Raw genomic sequence first — 17,500 nt, 5'->3', positions numbered from 1 at the left:
CTCCTCATCGCCAATAGCTACCCTACCAACCCACCTCGCAACTCGTCCCTGGTCGTATATCAATAAAATCTCTCGCATTCGGATCCTCACCTACCTGTGTCCTGAAATTCGTTATGGCAACTGAGTCAGCAGAGCGTTGGTGACTTTTACACACTATGCGCCTCAGCACTCGGCGACCCCGCTCTGGAACTTTACGTGATCTGTCGCTTTGTGGCTGAGTTGCTGTGGTTTTCAATAATACCAACTTTTCAATAATACCACAGTTATAATAATGATATCACAATTGATCATGGAATATCTAAAAGACGAAATTTCACAACTGTTTTGTTGCAATAGTGGCATCATATTACAGCACTAGAATTCATTGAGCTCTTTAGAATGACCCATTCTTTCACAAATGTTTGCAAAGGCAGCCTAGATTGCTAGGTGCTTGATTTTATACACCACTGGCAATGGGACTGAATATAACTCCTGAATTCATTGATTACATTAGAAAAGAGCTATACTTAGAGGCAGACACATTTTGCTCTAAAAATGTTATCCCTTTGATCCCTTCCAGTTGTTTGTTGAATGTTGTTTGATATTGTGCTACTATCTACTCACCAGAGATAATCAATACAACTGTGCTTCACATGATTGCCATTATAATAGGCCACAGATAATGTAGCGCATGCACTAGCCTCGCTGGCCATGGGTTAAAGTCTGGACACAGGAGCTTCTGGTGAGGTATGACTTATCAAATCCATGTCTCCCAAGCCTGGACTGAGAAACAAGCAAATCTATGAATACTACAGATAACACCTGATGCTGCATATTATCCTCTATCTGTCTCTTTATTGATTTATTTGTGTGTATGTACGCTTGTTTAAACACACATGCATGCGTGTGTGTGCATACCTCTCCCTGGATTTTCAGGGTGTTGCCGCTGTAGAGCACTGGCCTGCTGCTGGAGAGCTGGCTCAGGGCTGTTCGTTGGGTCGCTGACGTGCCGACACAGCTGACATGCCGCATGATTTTCCTGCAAGCGACAAACCGGTGCTGTGCACCTTCCAGTGCTGATGGCTTTCATGTGCCTCCAAGGACACTGATCCCTGTGCCAGGCCAAAGTTCTGATGCTTTGGGGGCATCTGGGCTTATTTCTTTCTGCCATGTATGAGCATTTTCTAGTGCTAATATGACAGGGATGTGTAGGGATACGTAGGTTTGTATATGGATATGTAGGGATATGTAGGGATGTGTAGGGATATGTAGAGGATGCGTAGGTAATATGTAGAGGATGTGTAGGGGTTGTGTAGGGATATGTGGGGATGTGTAGGGATATGTAGAGGATGTGTAGGGATATGCAGAGGATGTGTAGGGGATGCGTAGGGATATGTGGGGATGTGTAGGGATATGTGGGGATGAGTAGGGATGTGTAGGGGATATGTAGGGATGTGTAGGGATATGTAGCAGATATACACGGTGCTTACTCTTAAATCAACTTAGCTTGTTTGTCTTGTAACATTCAATCTTTCCATCATCTCTTTCCAGGCTGATTCACCTTTGACTTCCCATTCCTACCCATTAAGGCAGCCTGTAGCCCACCTCCTTACTGACCTAACTTTGGAGTTTTGTTCCTGCTCTACAGACTACCATGCATTGCCTTTACCTCCTCATTTGTTACACTCAACATCAGCTTTATTAGAAACACCTACCTTGTACCAAGACTCCCAAACCTCTCCCTGGTATAACCTGATATGGCAAGCAAAAAATGTCCATCCAACAGAGGTTAGGAGTGGAAAAAATGTTGAACTCGTGAATGCACTCTGCGTTCATATCGCTTAGTTTCAATAATGAAATGAGACACGGGCCAGTAATAGCAGTGCAGTGGCCGCATGTCCGAGGCCAGCGCCAAACGCTTAATCTAGCGTTCGCCACTTGCCTTTTGTGTCAGTCTATGGTGGATCAGGAAGTCGTAGAGCAAAGTTTAATGGGATTTACACCTATTGGATGCTAAAGAGCTTAGCCCGCAACTACCCTGCCAGTTCACTGAGTAAGCTACAGCCCTAATAGACTTAATGGACACAACAACCATTAGGCGTACTGTGCATTTCTCAGACGCATGGGTTCAGCTAATACTGCTTTACGATTCTGTACACTTAAAGATGGATATTTTTTATCCAATTATAAAGAACATATATGTAAATACCTGGTAATAAATGCCCAACACCATATAGGTATATTTTCTTTGCATACTGATTACCTTAACACACAAGTTAGTGCATGAAATAAAGCATTTACTATCTTAGTAGTTGACATATAGCCAGTAGGCTGAGTCCACTTACAGGAACGTTGCGCCTTTACACGTGAGTAAGAGATTCGACGTGAGGGAGAGGGAGACGTAACATTCTCACTACCTACTAATCAATAAAATATCCTGGGTGTTTTACTGTGGACAGCTGCGGAGTATTTACTCACATTACGTGTAGAATACGCTGCTATTTTGGGTCTTATTTTAGGATACGTATTAACTGGTGGATTAATACAGGCCTTTTTCTTAATCATTTGCTTGAAATTCAAGCATCCTAATTAAGTATGAATAAAACCTTTTTGAGGAATGACTATTTCTGACTTGCTGTTTGTTTAATGTGACAATACACGCATTTCAAAGAGCGAACGAACTAATTCGATTAATTATTCATTCATAATTAAATCATTAATAATTAACACGTCAGGCAAATGAAAGGTAAGGGGAAAAAATGTAGTTTCTAAGTTTTAAATGCCTTCCCGAGTTCTGTCAAATTCCCCCGTAACGGATAAAAGATTTCAAATTTGAAAGAGAAAAACAGCCTATATGTGCAGGTGGGCAACTCGAAGAGCGAATAAGTAGCCTTGTAGAAATATGGTTGATGCCACCTGACACTACATAAGCAGTCGTCCCGTCTCTGGTGTCTGTCTGTCTCTCTCTCTCTCTCTCTCTCTCTCTCTCTCTCTCTCTCTCTCTCTCTCTCTCTCTCTCTCTCTCTCCTCATTCTGCCTTGCGCTCCTTTTCCTACTCGCTTTCCTACAACAAACATGGCCGCTAAATCGGATGGAGCAGCCGTGTGTCTGACCGAGAATGAGTCCGAGTCTCGGTGGCTCGTCGGCCCGGACCAGCGTCCAGCGCCGCACTGCCGTGCCGAGAACCGCTACACGCTGCTGGACTGCTGCTGGGTGCTGTGCGCCCTGCTGGTTTTCTTCTCCGACGGAGCCACCGACCTGTGGCTGGCAGCGGACTACTACTTGAGAGGGGACTTTTGGTGGTTCGGGCTTACGCTGGTCTTCGTGGTGGTTCCCTCCGCTGTGGTTCAGGTTTTGAGTTTCAGGTGGTTTGTCTATGATTACTCGGAGATGAACGACAGCTCCAGAGAAGAGGCGGCGGCGAGGGGGGGTGGAGGCGACAGCAATTTCAGCACCAAGGGCAGCGGACAGCGAGGCAGCGGCAGCGCCGTAGGAGTCAGACCGCTGCCAGCGCAGAGCTCAAGGGGTCGGACCCTAAGATGCTGCAGAGTGTGCATGTGGGTCTTCCAGACCGTTATACACATCCTGCAGCTGGGCCAGGTCTGGAGGTAAGACTGCAATTACCGCGCGGAAATCCACAGCGCTCAGGCGCCGATGAAGCTTAGGTGCATGTGAAGTTGGCTGAAGGGCAGAGCTAAAAAAAGAAAAGAAATCACTTTTTTCCTCACAGAATTTACTTATTGCCCAGTTCCACTCGTTGATACTGAAATCATGCTCGTTTTTTCACACACATATATATATATATATATATATATATATATATATATATATATATATATATATATATATATATATATATATATATATATATATATATATATATATATATATATATATATATATATATATATATATATATATGAGTTAACATTATGCATTATAGTTTTATAGTTCTGGGTGCGTGTTTGGTGGTGCTATGAAGACAGATGGAAGCACCACAGCGAACCGCGAGCAGCAATCACAAGCCCTCAGAGGCATGTGGTATCTGGGCGTGCGGCGCTGCCAGCCCAGACGCGGTGCCAGCGAAGGGAGAGCGTCGTGTGCCACGACTGGTCGCTCCGACTGCGGTCTGGCGAGCGGCAGACTGGCGAGCATTAGGTTCTGCTGAAACGGATATTATCGACGAAGGCGACTGCTCTCTGCTCTCTGCGCTCGGCAGCTAGACAGGCACTGGTGTCGAATTTCCCGGACGAAAAGCGGCGAGGTGACAGCTGCACTCGCTGGCGCGGTCGGTTATCAAAACGGCGTGCTCCAATCGTGTCGCTTTCACCCTCCTTGTGCCAGGTGGAGATGCGGTCCATTGATAAACTCGGTGTAACAGAACCCCCCCCCCCCCCTCCGCTCCTCCTTTGCACACCAGGAGTGCTTAGTGGTTGGTTATTTTGTTCACAGTGTCTCGAGCTACCCTGATAAATAATTAATTGCGAACTACACCGAGTCTCCCTCGGAAAACGCGCGCTGCTCTCCACCCCCGCAGATCTCCTGCCGTCTCGCCGGTTCGTTGTTTGCTAAGTATAAGGAGGCCGTGTGTATAAAGCGGCTTTTAGGTCAGCTTTCTTCGGAGAGTGGTTAACTCAGCTTCGCTTCGCACGCCGTCGCCTTTTTTAAATTGTACCCTTAAGCTGTCCTCTTATGGCACGAGGCTTTTCTTGTCTCCAGCTTTGAGAGGGAAAGGAAGTTTAAAACACCGGACGAAATCGACGTAACTGAGTATGCGCGCTCACCCGCTCTTTCGATCAGCCTAGGAAAACGACCAAGTCTGCAAAATTAGTTCATTATTCTGGCTGCCTCACTCTGTATTTACGAGAATATATATATATATATATATATAAACACAGAGAGAGAGAGAGAGAATTCTGGCATCTTGTGTAAGATGCTGAGCAGTGCTTATTAAAATATGTGGCTAAAAGTTTGTTACACTACTTCTGTACTTTTGGAATGTTCTGACACTCTGTGACTTTAGAACATTCTGAGAGTGTATGTGTGCCAGAGAGAGAGAGAGAGAGAGAGAGAGAGATAGAGAGAGAGAGAGAGAGAGAGAGAGAGAGAGAGAGAGAGAGAGAGAGAGAGAGAGAGCATTTTCTAGCATTCCATGTGAGATGCTGAGCAGTGCTGATCAAATCTGTGGCTAAAAGTCAGCAGGGGCAGTTTGGGTAGCGTTTGCTCTGAGCTCAGGTGAGAAACAGAGACTGAAGGTCACTGCACAGCAAGGGACCTGACTGGAGAACAGCTGGACCTCATCTTATGCAGCTTCACACACAGGGGAGCTCTCGCCCCATATGAGTGCAGGTAAGGTGTGTGCGTGTGTGTGTGCGTGTGTGTCGGGTGTGTGTGTGTGTGTGTGTGTGTGTGTGTGTAAGGGACAGACTGATGGGGGAGCAGAGTCACAGAGAGTTTTACTTGTAGTTAGGCACTGAATTATTAACAGGGGGCTAGAGAGGACTTGTTTGTCTCAGCGATTGTCTGGGAGAGAATATAGCTTTTCCTTTCATCATTCTCCTAAATGAAATTGCTCTCTCCCTCTTTCTCTCTCTCTCTCTATCCCCTCCCCCCCAGCTGTCTTTTTCTGCCTTTTTCCCATCTGCCCCCCCCCCCCCCCACTGGTCAGTTTGCCATGTTTTTTCCACATCTAAATCACGATTAAATCACAGAGTATTACAGCATTCCAAAATATTTAGGCAGAACCACAACAAATTATGAAATTAAACAGTGTAGTAATTATAATCAGAATCCATACGTGCAAAGTTCATAAACCAAATCAATAATATTAGTGAGAAGAGGACACATGGACACTTTGTAGTCAAAAGCAGCAGACAATTAATTGTCATATCATTTTTGCCTAGGTAGCCTATGAGTGTGCATGTGTGTGTGTGTGTGTGCATATTTTTGTGTATTTGTGCATATTTGTGTGTGCCTATATGTGTGTGTATTTGTGTGTATGTGTATATGTGTGTGTGTATGTGTGTATACTTGCTTGAGCATGCATGTCCACATCTCTCACTGTCTACCAGGTCAGGTCTGTCTCTCTCAGGACACACTGTTCTGCTGGTGCGCTGCCTTCCCTGTGTTCACCTAGTAGGTGGAATATTTTCACAATTTTGGATATTTTGCCACAAATATAGACGTTTTGTGGTGACTTTTTGTTGCTAAAAATATGTTTAGAAAAGTCTGGTTTGTATTGGGTACAGGCAGTGCAGCTCTGATACCATTACATTTTGTTTGTACTGCTGGCACATTCTCTTTATTTGCACAGCCACTCCTCTGCCTATTGGTGTGGGTGCTATAGTTAGGCAGGAGCTTGTTGAAGTGTTTTTCAGCTTTTCATACTAGTTCAGTAGTCTCCCCCTCCCTCTCTCTCTCTCCCTCTCTCTCTCTCCCTCCCTCTCTCTCTCCCTCCCTCTCTCTCTCTCCCTTCCTCTCTCTCTCTCCCTTCCTCTCTCTCTCTCTCTCCCTCTCTCTCTCTCTCCATCTCTCTTTCTCCCTCTGTCTCTCTCTCCCTCTCTCTCTTACCCTCTCTCTCCCTCCCTCTCTCTCTTACCCTCTCTCTCCCTCCCTCTCTCTCTCCCTCTCTCTCTCTCTGGCCCTCTCTCTCTCTCTCCCCCTTTCCCTCTCTCTCCTCTCTCTCTCTGCATCCCTCTCTTTCTCCCTCTCTCTCTCCCTCTCTCTCTCTCTTCCCCTCTCTCTCTCCCTCTCTCTCTCCCTCTCTCTCTCCCCCTCTCCCTCCCTCTCTCCCTCTCTCTCTCTCTCTCTCTCTCTCTCCCTCCCTCTCTCTCTCTCATATCCCCCTCCATCTCAATCTGCCTCATGATCCTTTTTTTCTATCCTCTTTTATAAAACAAAGATGGACGCTAAATCGTATGGAGCAGACTGCTGCTGGGTAGAGCTGGGTGGTGGTGGTTAGTGCTGGATGTAGTGGTGAGTGCTGGGTGGTGGTGGTTAGTGCTGGGTGGTGGTGGTTACTGCTGGATGTAGTGGTGAGTGCTGGATGTAGTGGTGAGTGCTGGGTGGTGGTGGTTAGTGCTGGATGTAGTGGTGAGTGCTGGATGTAGTGGTGAGTGCTGGGTGGTGGTGGTTAGTGCTGGGTGGTGGTGGTTAGTGCTGGATGTAGTGGTGAGTGCTGGGTGGGGGTGGTTAGTGCTGGATGTAGTGGTGAGTGCTGGATGTAGTGGTGAGTGCTGGATGTAGTGGTTAGTGCTGGATGTAGTGGTGAGTGCTGGATGTAGTGGTTAGTGCTGGATGTAGTGGTGAGTGCTGGGTGGTGGTGGTTAGTGCTGGATGTAGTGGTGAGTGCTGGATGTAGTGGTGAGTGCTGGGTGGTGGTGGTTAGTGCTGGGTGGTGGTGGTTAGTGCTGGATGTAGTGGTGAGTGCTGGGTGGTGGTGGTTAGTGCTGGATGTAGTGGTGAGTGCTGGATGTAGTGGTGAGTGCTGGATGTAGTGGTGAGTGCTGGGTGGTAGTGGTGAGTGCTGGGTGGTGGTGGTTAGTGCTGGGTGGTGGTGGTTAGTGCTGGATGTAGTGGTGAGTGCTGGGTGGTGGTGGTTAGTGCTGGGTGGTGGTGGTTAGTGCTGGATGTAGTGGTGAGTGCTGGGTGGTGGTGGTTAGTGCTGGGTGGTGGTGGTTAGTGCTGGATGTAGTGGTGAGTGCTGGGTGGTGGTGGTTAGTGCTGGGTGGTGGTGGTTAGTGCTGGATGTAGTGGTGAGTGCTGGGTGGTGGTGGATAGTGCTGGGTGGTGGTGGTTAGTGCTGGATGTAGTGGTGAGTGCTGGGTGGTGGTGGTTAGTGCTGGGTGGTGGTGGTTAGTGCTGGATGTAGTGGTGAGTGCTGGGTGGTAGGGGGTAGAGCTGGGTGGTGGTGGTTAGTGCTGGATGTAGTGGTGAGTGCTGGGTGTAGTGGTGAGTGCTGGGTGGTAGTGGTGAGTGCTGGGTGGTGGTGGTTAGTGCTGGGTGGTGGTGGTTAGTGCTGGATGTAGTGGTGAGTGCTGGGTGGTGGTGGTTAGTGCTGGGTGGTGGTGGTTAGTGCTGGGTGGTGGTGGTTAGTGCTGGATGTAGTGGTGAGTGCTGGGTGGTGGTGGTTAGTGCTGGGTGGTGGTGGTTAGTGCTGGATGTAGTGGTGAGTGCTGGGTGGTGGTGGTTAGTGCTGGATGTAGTGGTGAGTGCTGGGTGGTGGTGGTTAGTGCTGGGTGGTGGTGGTTAGTGCTGGATGTAGTGGTGAGTGCTGGGTGGTGGTGGTTAGTGCTGGGTGGTGGTGGTTAGTGCTGGGTGGTGGTGGTTAGTGCTGGGTGGTGGTGGTTAGTGCTGGATGTAGTGGTGAGTGCTGGGTGGTGGTGGTTAGTGCTGGGTGGTGGTGGTTAGTGCTGGGTGGTGGTGGTTAGTGCTGGATGTAGTGGTGAGTGCTGGGTGGTAGGGGGTAGAGCTGGGTGGTGCTGTGCGCCGCCCTTCCCCTGCACCAACGGGCCGGGTGCCGTTCCCCTGTTTCCACGGCGCTGGTTTGCTTTGGCGTGTTCAGGGGAGGGCTGTTCTGTGCTCACCCTTCTGTGGAGTGAGACAGGAAAACAGCACACTGGTCTTCACCTCGCCTGTCTCAGCCTGGGAGGCTCCCTCCCGTCAGCCTCCGCCTCTCATTGCCACCTCTCTCTGTTCTCTCTTTTCTTCAGCCTTCTGCCACGCTCTCTCGCTCTCTCTCTCTCTTTCTCTCTCTCCGTCTCTGTAAGGCTGCCCTTCCTCTCTGAGCTGACCTGCTTCTCTTGAGCTCCTTACAGATGCTGGAAACACAAACATCACAGCAGCATGACACAGAGACTGGCACATGCACGCACGCGCGTGTGTGTGTGTTTGTGATGTCTGCGTGTGTGTGTGTTTGTGATGTCTGCATGTGTGTGTGTTTGTGATGTCTGCGTGTGTGTGTGTTTGTGATGGCTGCATGTGTGTGTGTTTGTGATGTCTGCGTGTGTGTGTGTTTGTGATGGCTACGTGTGTGTGTGTTTGTGATGTCTGCGTGTGTGTGTGTTTGTGATGGCTGCATGTGTGTGTGTTTGTGATGTCTGCGTGTGTGTGTGTTTGTCATGGCTGCGTGTGTGTGTGTTTGTGATGTCTGCGTGTGTGTGTGTTTGTGATGTCTGCGTGTGTGTGTGTTTGTGATGGCTGCATGTGTGTGTGTTTGTGATGTCTGCGTGTGTGTGTGTTTGTGATATCTGCGTGTCTGTGTGTTTGTGATGTCTGCGTGTGCATGCTCTGGGCCAAGGCCGACTTAAGTGAATGGCGAGAGCCTGTGTTAACAAGTTTCTGCCTTTCAGCTCTTGAAGAGGATTTGCAAATATTTGTTTGCAGGTCAATGAGCTTCCTCTTGGTCAACAGTATGGATTTATTTGGCATTGCAGTTTGTGTATTTGACTACTTGCATATATTATGTCACATGCAAAGGTGAGTCAGCCAAAGGCTCTGAAGTGTGTGTGTGTGTGTGTGTGTGTGTGTGTGTGTGTGTGTGTATCGGTGGTGTTTGCAGGAGAAGGCTGTATACTATATACTGCATGCTGCAATCTGCACCGGCATGTGTCAGCAGTGTTAGATGTTAGCATGGGCTAGCAGGTAGAACACTGTGCAGAGTACACGCAAGGTCTAAAGGCTCACTGGAGAATGGAACTGTTCACTGGAGCCAGCTTTCATGAGTACACTGGGATATCATGGGGTTAACAGACTGCAGTCACACTTTACAATGCTTTTAATTTAAGATGGGTGTGAGTAAGCGTGCGTGCGTGCGTGCGTGTGTGTGTGTGCATGCACAAAGGCTGAAACCTCTACCTTCAGCACAGGGCTTGAGACCAGCTCCATAAATTAGAGTGATATACTAAACAAGTGAAGGACCACATTCCGCTGAAAAGCAGCAGTTTTTGCGAATTATCTGGGGCGCTCGGCTGAGGCGTGGGCCGTCTACGGTGACATCATGTGGATGACGAGCTCTTACGCACTCACTTCCCTTGTGACTCGAGAATCACTTTTCACAGTTCCACCCATCAGTCTTACGGGTGGGTTCAGAGCGACTCTGGCAGCTGTGCGCACCGAACATTAGGATTAGCGTTCGGTTCACACGCATGTATTATTTATGTCGACCTGTCTCATTTGTGTGTGTGTGTGTGTGTGTGTGCGTGCGCGCGTGTGTGTGCGTGTTCACATATGCGAATGAGCACACACTCACATACGTACACAAGCACATATGCACACAAGCACCTACACTTGCTCACACACACACCCACTCACACCTAGGGCATAGAGTCACATATACATACAAATATACATGGAGACATACATACGTAAAAACTATGTGCAGATGGGGAATTTCAGGAGGTGATTGTAAACTCTGTCCTCTCTGTCTCTGTCTTTCTCACACACCTATATCACCCCACACACACACACACACCCCAATCTGCCTCCCCCTCCCTGCCCCGCATTTTGTAATGTTTACAGGACCGGACAGTCGGTGGCTAGCCCTTCCGTTCTGTTCCCGTTCGGCTCAGGTTCGCCCATGGGCTTTGATCGTATTGTGTTGAAGGGCTTCTGTTTTCCCTGCTTCTCCTGCTGGATGCGGCATCGTGCCAGCGTGAATTTGCTCTACAAAACGGCTGTCACATCTGTTATGTTAAGTACGAAAATCCCTCCGGCGCGCTCCTCCTCTCTCGTCCGCCTCTCTCTTATGAGGATGCGTCGCCATCCTTCACCTACCTGCACTTTCTGTTGTTCTGCCACCTTCCAGGAATACGGCAGGGCTCCCTCCACCGGCGTCCCATGACATATCTTTGTTGTCATCAGAAAAGGAGCGAGAGAGGGGGGGCGGAGAGAGGGAGTGAGAGCCAGAGACAGACACAGCCGAAATGTCCCGGGAGAACAAAAGAATGTAGAGGTGGAGCAGTACATTGTGGAGGCATTTTTCATTCTGGGTCTGAATGAAAGATTCACCCTTTTACAGGAGTGAGTGATGTGGAGTTCACAGCACAGCCGGGGGGGCTAGAGGCAGAGAGAGACTGTCTCCCAGGGTTTGGAAGCTCTCCTTGACTCAGGTCTATGCATATTCATGCCCTGCTGATTATATTCAGGTTCATCAAGGGAGATGATTATACTGTCTGTAGCTTTTTTTTTCATCCCTCTGATTGTCTCAGTGTGGGTTTTTTTTTCCAGATTGTCAGGCTCACTTACAGGTAACAAGCTAATAGCAGGGAAGAGAACCCCAAACTACTGGTCCCCTGGTAGAAGGCAGTTTATGAACGCAGGAAAGTTTTACATGTTGTGAATAATGCACAAACACTCATTCCTAAAGTGAGTCTCCCTCTCTCTCCCTTTCTCTCTCTTTCTACATCCCGATCTTTCGTTACCGTGAGAACGGCGGGATCATGAGAAAGCCCTTTATTATATGATCATCCATCTCTTTCCTGCTCCAGGCCTGGGTGGGGTGGGGTGTTTCCTGTGTGTGTGTGTGTGTGTGTGTGTGTGTGTGTGTGTGTGTGTGTGTGTGCGTGTGTGCGTGTGTGCGTGTGTGTGCGTGTGTGCGTGTGTGCGTGCGTGTGTGCGTGTGTGTGTGTGTGTGTGTGTGTGCGTGTATGCGTGTGTGTTTGTGCGCGTGCGTGCGTGCGTGCGTGTGTGTGCGCGTGCGTGTGCGCGTGCGTGTGCGTGTGCGTGTGTGTGTGTGTGTGTGTGTGTGTGTGTGTGTGCGTGTGTGTGTGTACGTTTGTGCACACTCGCTCGAGTGTGTACACAGCAGCTCGTACAAACGTGTGTCACTGAGACTGGAAATATCTATATCTTGACCAAAAGACAAGCAACATTCCTACATAATGTTTCCATTTTGCATTTAGTATATTCACTGCCATCAATAACATCTGGACGATTAGTTGAAGGGGCACGGGTCCAGCTTTTTATCCAACCAGCAGGTTTCCAGTTCAGCTTGTGCTTCTTTAGTGGCTGTTAAGAACACAGTCATCCTAGAGCCAGCAAGCAAATGGTTCTGAATGGTTCTGACTGACCATTGCCAGTCTGTACTAGACATGGCCCTTATCCTAACACCATGGTGGTGGTCAGGACGGGCGATCCTATATGACAGAAGGGACTCTCAGTGACTATGTCTCCATGTCCTTAGAAATGGCATATGTAACCATTGGGTGGACAGTGCAGATGGAGAGTTACAGAGACTCTGTGTTCCCACTGGTGCCACGTCTGCTGGGAAAGGGGCTCTCAAGCAAGACAATGCAGGATAACACACACACACACACACCCACACACACACACACACACACACACACACACACACACAAACAAACTGGAAACACCCCCCTGGTCATTCTTTTGCAGTAAACACTCTCACGCTCCCACCCGTCCCCCTCGTCTGGCATGAGGTCTTGCTCAACTCATGCCATGTGAGGGCCACGCCCCTTTTCTGGCATGCCGAACGCGCGAGGTGGCATGGACGCTGTGCAAGAGAGCAGGTGGCATCCCGGCGCTCCGTTGGTTCACCCGGATGGAGCCCAGCAGGAGCCGCTCAGGAGCTTACCGCGCCCGCTACCTGGAGAGAGAGGGATCAGCACAACCACCGTTACCACAGCCGCCACGTACAGCCAACTTTTGTGATGACAGCTCTGTGCAGTTTTGCTGTTACTTCTTCACCCAGGCCTGGGACTCAACCCCTCCCACCACCCTGCCGCCCCAACACATCCTCAGCTCAACCTTTGCACGCGGACTGTATTTTAAGTCCATGAATCACGCACCACAGTGCTGGGCGAGAAGGGTTCGGCTCTAACTTCAACATTCAAGATCCTGTTTATTCCGCTCACGTATCCGGCACGCTTTCCTGCTCGTCCCGGTGTTCTGCTTTTCTGGTAACTCCTGAAAAGAAACTGCCGGACTATGGATGGATCTGTGTCATGTTTACGAGTTCCTTATAGCAGCACGTTGTTCACACCGTGGTTGTTTTACGCTGAGATCTGACACAAATCACTTTGAGTGCGGCAGATATTTTTGGGTCGTGCTTATATGGAAGTCAGTGTCTTGACTAGGAGTGAGGATGATGCCTATATGTTATAGGATTCCAACTCTCCTGGTCCCAAATCAGGGTTGTATTGTTTGCATTTGTGTGTGTGTGTGTGTGTGTGTGTGTGTGTGTGTGTCTAGATGGTGGGCAGAAGAAAGCAGTTATTAGGTTCCCTAGAGGAAAATGAGCTTGTGTAAAGCATGTCCTCCCGTCCTAGAAAGTGCTTTATCTGTGTGTGTGCCGGTGCAGCAATGTGACTAGCAGGTGAGTGCTACAGGCAGCAGGGCGGGGGGGGGTCCCCTCATTACAGCCCTGCCGCACGGCCCCCTTAAACACCTAAGATGAAAGGACCATAATCAAAGCCCCCCCCAAAAAAAAATGATGTTAAGGAGGAAGGAAAAGGGTATTTTGATTCAGAGTTGTTCATGACCCCACCCCTTCAACAAGCATACACACACATGCACACACAAGCATAGACACACACATGGAGTCTCCAACAGTGGAAACTGCACTGGAAAACTGGTTAGCTGAACTAATGAATCTGTGTGTGTGTGTGTGTGTGTGTGTGTGTGTGCACAAGTAAGAGAGAGAGATAGAAAAGAGATGCCCTAAACCTTAAAACCAGTTTGCTGTAGTAGGCAACTGGCCTCCTCTGTAATGAGCTCCTCTACTACGGAGGGTGTGAGCTAATGGCTCTACGCCTAGCGCGCTAATGTTATTACAACACCTGTGCCTTTTTTCATCTGCTGACACAGTGACACGCACGTCCTCCGCACAGTGTCTTCACGCATGCTGCCTCCACACGGGACCTCTCTGAGGTGGAGGGACAGAGAGCCAGTACCGCAGGTGGAGCTGTTCAGGTCTGCAGCCTGTTCCCCGCGCAAGCTGCAGTGGAGGACATGGGAGGTTGTTCTAGCACCAGAGGTTTTATAGGGAGGAAGGAATGGGAAGGGAGAGAGAAGGAGAGAGGAAGAGAGAGAGAAGGAGAGAGGAAGGGAGAGAGAAGGAGAGAGGAAGAGAGAGGAAATGTGTTTTGAACCTCAGAAACTTACTGTCAGGCATATCCAGTGGGATTTGGAAGAATCCCAACAGGCCAAACACACACACACACATACACACACGCTCTTGCACAGCTCTGTTTTATTCTTCGTTGAAGTCATGTTGGAGTCTGCAGGTGTGGGAGACGTCTGCTCAGCAGATGGGCGTCAGATGCAGACGAACACGTCTGTACTGAATCAGTGAGTGTATTAGTGAATCAGAGGCACTGATGACATGGCAGGGCCCTAATGTGAATCCTTCTGTCAATTCACAACACACTTTATTTTCCAGGCTGCGCACACACGCAAGAGGGTGTGTGTGTGTGTGTGTGTGTGTGTGTGTGTGTGTGTTTGTGTGTGTGTGCGTATGCAAAGAGGTGCAATATGATTTTATCTGCGCACACAGTGTATAATTCATGTTGTCAGGCGCATGTTATCACTTACTGTTCTACCCTCTGATGCTGAGATGATTATGTACAGGAATGTTCAAATGGATACGGTGGATATAATCCCTCTTGATCAGAGTAGAATAGTAATAGATCTCTTCCTCCCTGCCTGGTTTTCACTCTCTCTCTCTCTCTCTCTCCCTAACTATCTGTCCGAGGGGGTGCATTCTCTCTCTCTCTCTTTCTCTGTTTCTTTCTGTCCCACTGACTCTCTCTCCATCTCTCTGCCTGAGCAGGTACCCGAGATGGTTGCCTTGATGTCTGGTGCAGTTGTCCTTGTTTCCATCTGAAATAATGGCTTGCGAATGGTTGCCAAGTGCCATTAACATTGTCTCATTTCTGCACTGAGAACAGGAGCCCACAAATGACCCTGTCACTGTGCAGCTAGTGTGTTGGGCCACCCCAAGGTCCCACCCAAATGAATAGGATATTCACCCTGGGTCTCGCGACTGGGGGGTGTCTTGTGCCAAACATTGTACTTGTCATGTACATTTGCCCCACACTGACTTCATTCCAGACAGAATTGCTTGTTACTGACAGCAGATGTACATTGAGAGCACCTTATTGGCAGGTCAGGCTGTCAGTGTTAGACAGGAAATGGCAGGCGTGGTTGGTGGGAGTGAAGCACGTCACTGAGCGGGGCCAATGGACGGAAAGGAGCAGCAAAACCTGCAGAACGAGGGAAGGGCTTCTTGTGCACAGGTGCGCACTGAGTTTCAGGGACTCAGCAAATCCGAGAAGACGTATTTTAACAAGCGTAAGGCCAGCGGTCTTAGATGGGGTGCAGAGGACAGAGCATGAGGCTTTCGTTTGACCGACTGGTAAGCAGGAACGCAGTAAAGAACAGGTACACAGTCCGCTGAATGCTGCTGGGTCTCTGGATCCCTTCCTGTCCTCTGCTCACGACACCTTGCTCTGTCCTGTTATTAGTAGGCCGGAGAAGGCTGATGGCGTGTGGGAAAGTGGCCGAAAGGGAAATGGTATGAAAGTGTCATTTTCGTGTTTCTGCCCTTTTCCTTGCCTCCCCGATGCAGCTGCATTTCTGCTCAAAAAAATGAGTCTTTGAAGCAAGAATTCCCTGTGTGTGCGTGTGTGTCTGTGTGTCTGTCTGTCTGTGTGTGTGTGTGTGTGTGTGTGTGTGTGTGTGTGTGTGTGTGTGTGTGTGCGTGTGTGTGTGTGTGTGTGTGTGTGCCAAATATATATGGCAGATGGTAAAGAGTTCTCCTCTCAAGTTCTAATATCAGCATAAGTTGAGCTTGGGTGCTGTCCATGGTCCTGAAAGCTAAAATGGGGTGGGGTGGGGGGTGCATATATGATGTCTGTCTTAGCATCTGTATTAGCCACACAAACAGGTTGGTCAGAATTGTGTCTGTCTAAGTGTACAGCAAAGTATCAGTCAGGAAGGGCGAAAGTGTAACGGCATGCTGTGTCACCCAGGAAGAGAATGGACAGAATGGCTTTCGGAGTAACAGAGCAACTCAGCTCGGACTGAAAGATCTCACAAGCTCCTGGCAAGAAGGAAACCATATGGGAAAAAAACCTGCACTGATGTTTACATTTTATCTCATAAATATTGTACAAGCTGGTAGGGATAATCTTTTCTCGCATTTGCTCTCTATCTCTCATGCACTCTCTCTTTTTCACACACACACACACACACACACACACACACACACACACACACAAACGGGCATATAAAAACACACACAAACACACGACCACACATCACTCATACACCATTTAACCTCTCAACTCTGAATATAAATATACAATTTATAGTCCATGGACATTCATGCAGTTGCTTGCCATTTTATTACATTTTGCCTTATAAGCAGGTGTGTGTGTGTGTGTGTGTGTGTGTGTGTGTGTGTGTGTGTGTGTGTGTGTGTGTGTGTGTGTGTGTGAGTGTGTGAGTGACTGTAAAAGAAAGAGAGAATCATATGTGTGATGCATTTTACTGGACATTTTATAGTCACTTGTAGATTAAAAAAAAAATCATTAGATAATAATTTGGCATATGTGCAGAGTAATTGTAGTGTTATGTGGGCAGCCTCTGCTATTAGAACACTGACTGCATCAGTAAATGGGACCAGTTCCCTTTGATAGCAAGAAACTAAGAACATGCTCACATCTTGCCCAAATCTTTTTACAACAGCAAGTATTCAAGCAGATGTTCTGCAAAATATTCCCTTCCTCTTCTCTGTTTCCAAAGAGTATGTATTTGCCAATAATATTTGTTTATCATTTATTATGCATGTTCAGTTTATCATTTATTATGCATGTTCGATAGTCCCCATATCTTTTCCTGTTTCATCTCACAATAGCGGTAAAGTTCTGTTCATGGTCTGTTTATGGTCTGTTTAAGGTTTGTTCATGGTCTGTTTAAGGTCTGTTTATGGTCTGTTTAAGGTCTGTTCATGGTCTGTTTAAGGTCTGTTCATGGTCTGTTTAAGGTCTGTTTAAGGGCTGGTTAAGGTCTGTTTAAAGTCTGTAAGGTCTGTTCATGGTCTGTTTATGGTCTGTTTAAGGTCTGTTCATGGTCTGTTTAAGGTCTGTTTAAGGTCTGTTCATGGTTTGTTTAAGGTCTGTTTAAGGTCTGTTTATGGTCTGTTTAAGCTCTGTTTAAAGTCTGTTCATGGTCTGTTTAAGGTCTGTTCATGGTCTGTTTATGGTCTATTTAAGGTCTGTTTAAGGTCTGTTTATGGTCTGTTTAAGGTCTGTTTATGGTCTGTTTAAGGTCTGTTTAAGGTCTGTTTATGGTCTGTTCATGGTCTGTTTAAGGTCTGTTTAAGGTCTGTTTATGGTCTGTTTAAGGTCTGTTTATGGTCTGTTCATGGTCTGTTTATGGTCTGTTTAAGGTCTGTTCATGGTCTGTTTAAGGTCTGTTTAAGGTCTGTTCATGGTTTGTTTAAGGTCTGTTTAAGGTCTGTTTATGGTCTGTTTATGGTCTGTTTAAGGTCTGTTTATGG

General features: G+C 47.9%; 1 protein-coding gene across 1 annotated transcript in view; it reads left to right on the top strand.

The window, feature by feature from the left end:
- The first annotated feature begins 3,054 nt into the window (after positions 1-3,054).
- xkr7b (XK, Kell blood group complex subunit-related family, member 7b) overlaps positions 3,055-17,500 on the top strand; it is a 42,999-nt gene continuing 28,553 nt past the window's right edge. Inside the window, exon 1 of the mRNA XM_035522258.2 lies at positions 3,055-3,587. Within this exon, the coding sequence (XP_035378151.1) occupies positions 3,055-3,587 (533 nt within the window). The remainder of the gene's footprint in view (positions 3,588-17,500) is intronic.

This window comes from Electrophorus electricus, chromosome 24 (assembly GCF_041902795.1).
Source record: "Electrophorus electricus isolate QZ-2024a chromosome 24, ASM4190279v1, whole genome shotgun sequence".
NCBI lineage: Eukaryota > Metazoa > Chordata > Actinopteri > Gymnotiformes > Gymnotidae > Electrophorus > Electrophorus electricus.
This window is presented reverse-complemented; position numbering and strand designations above follow the sequence as displayed.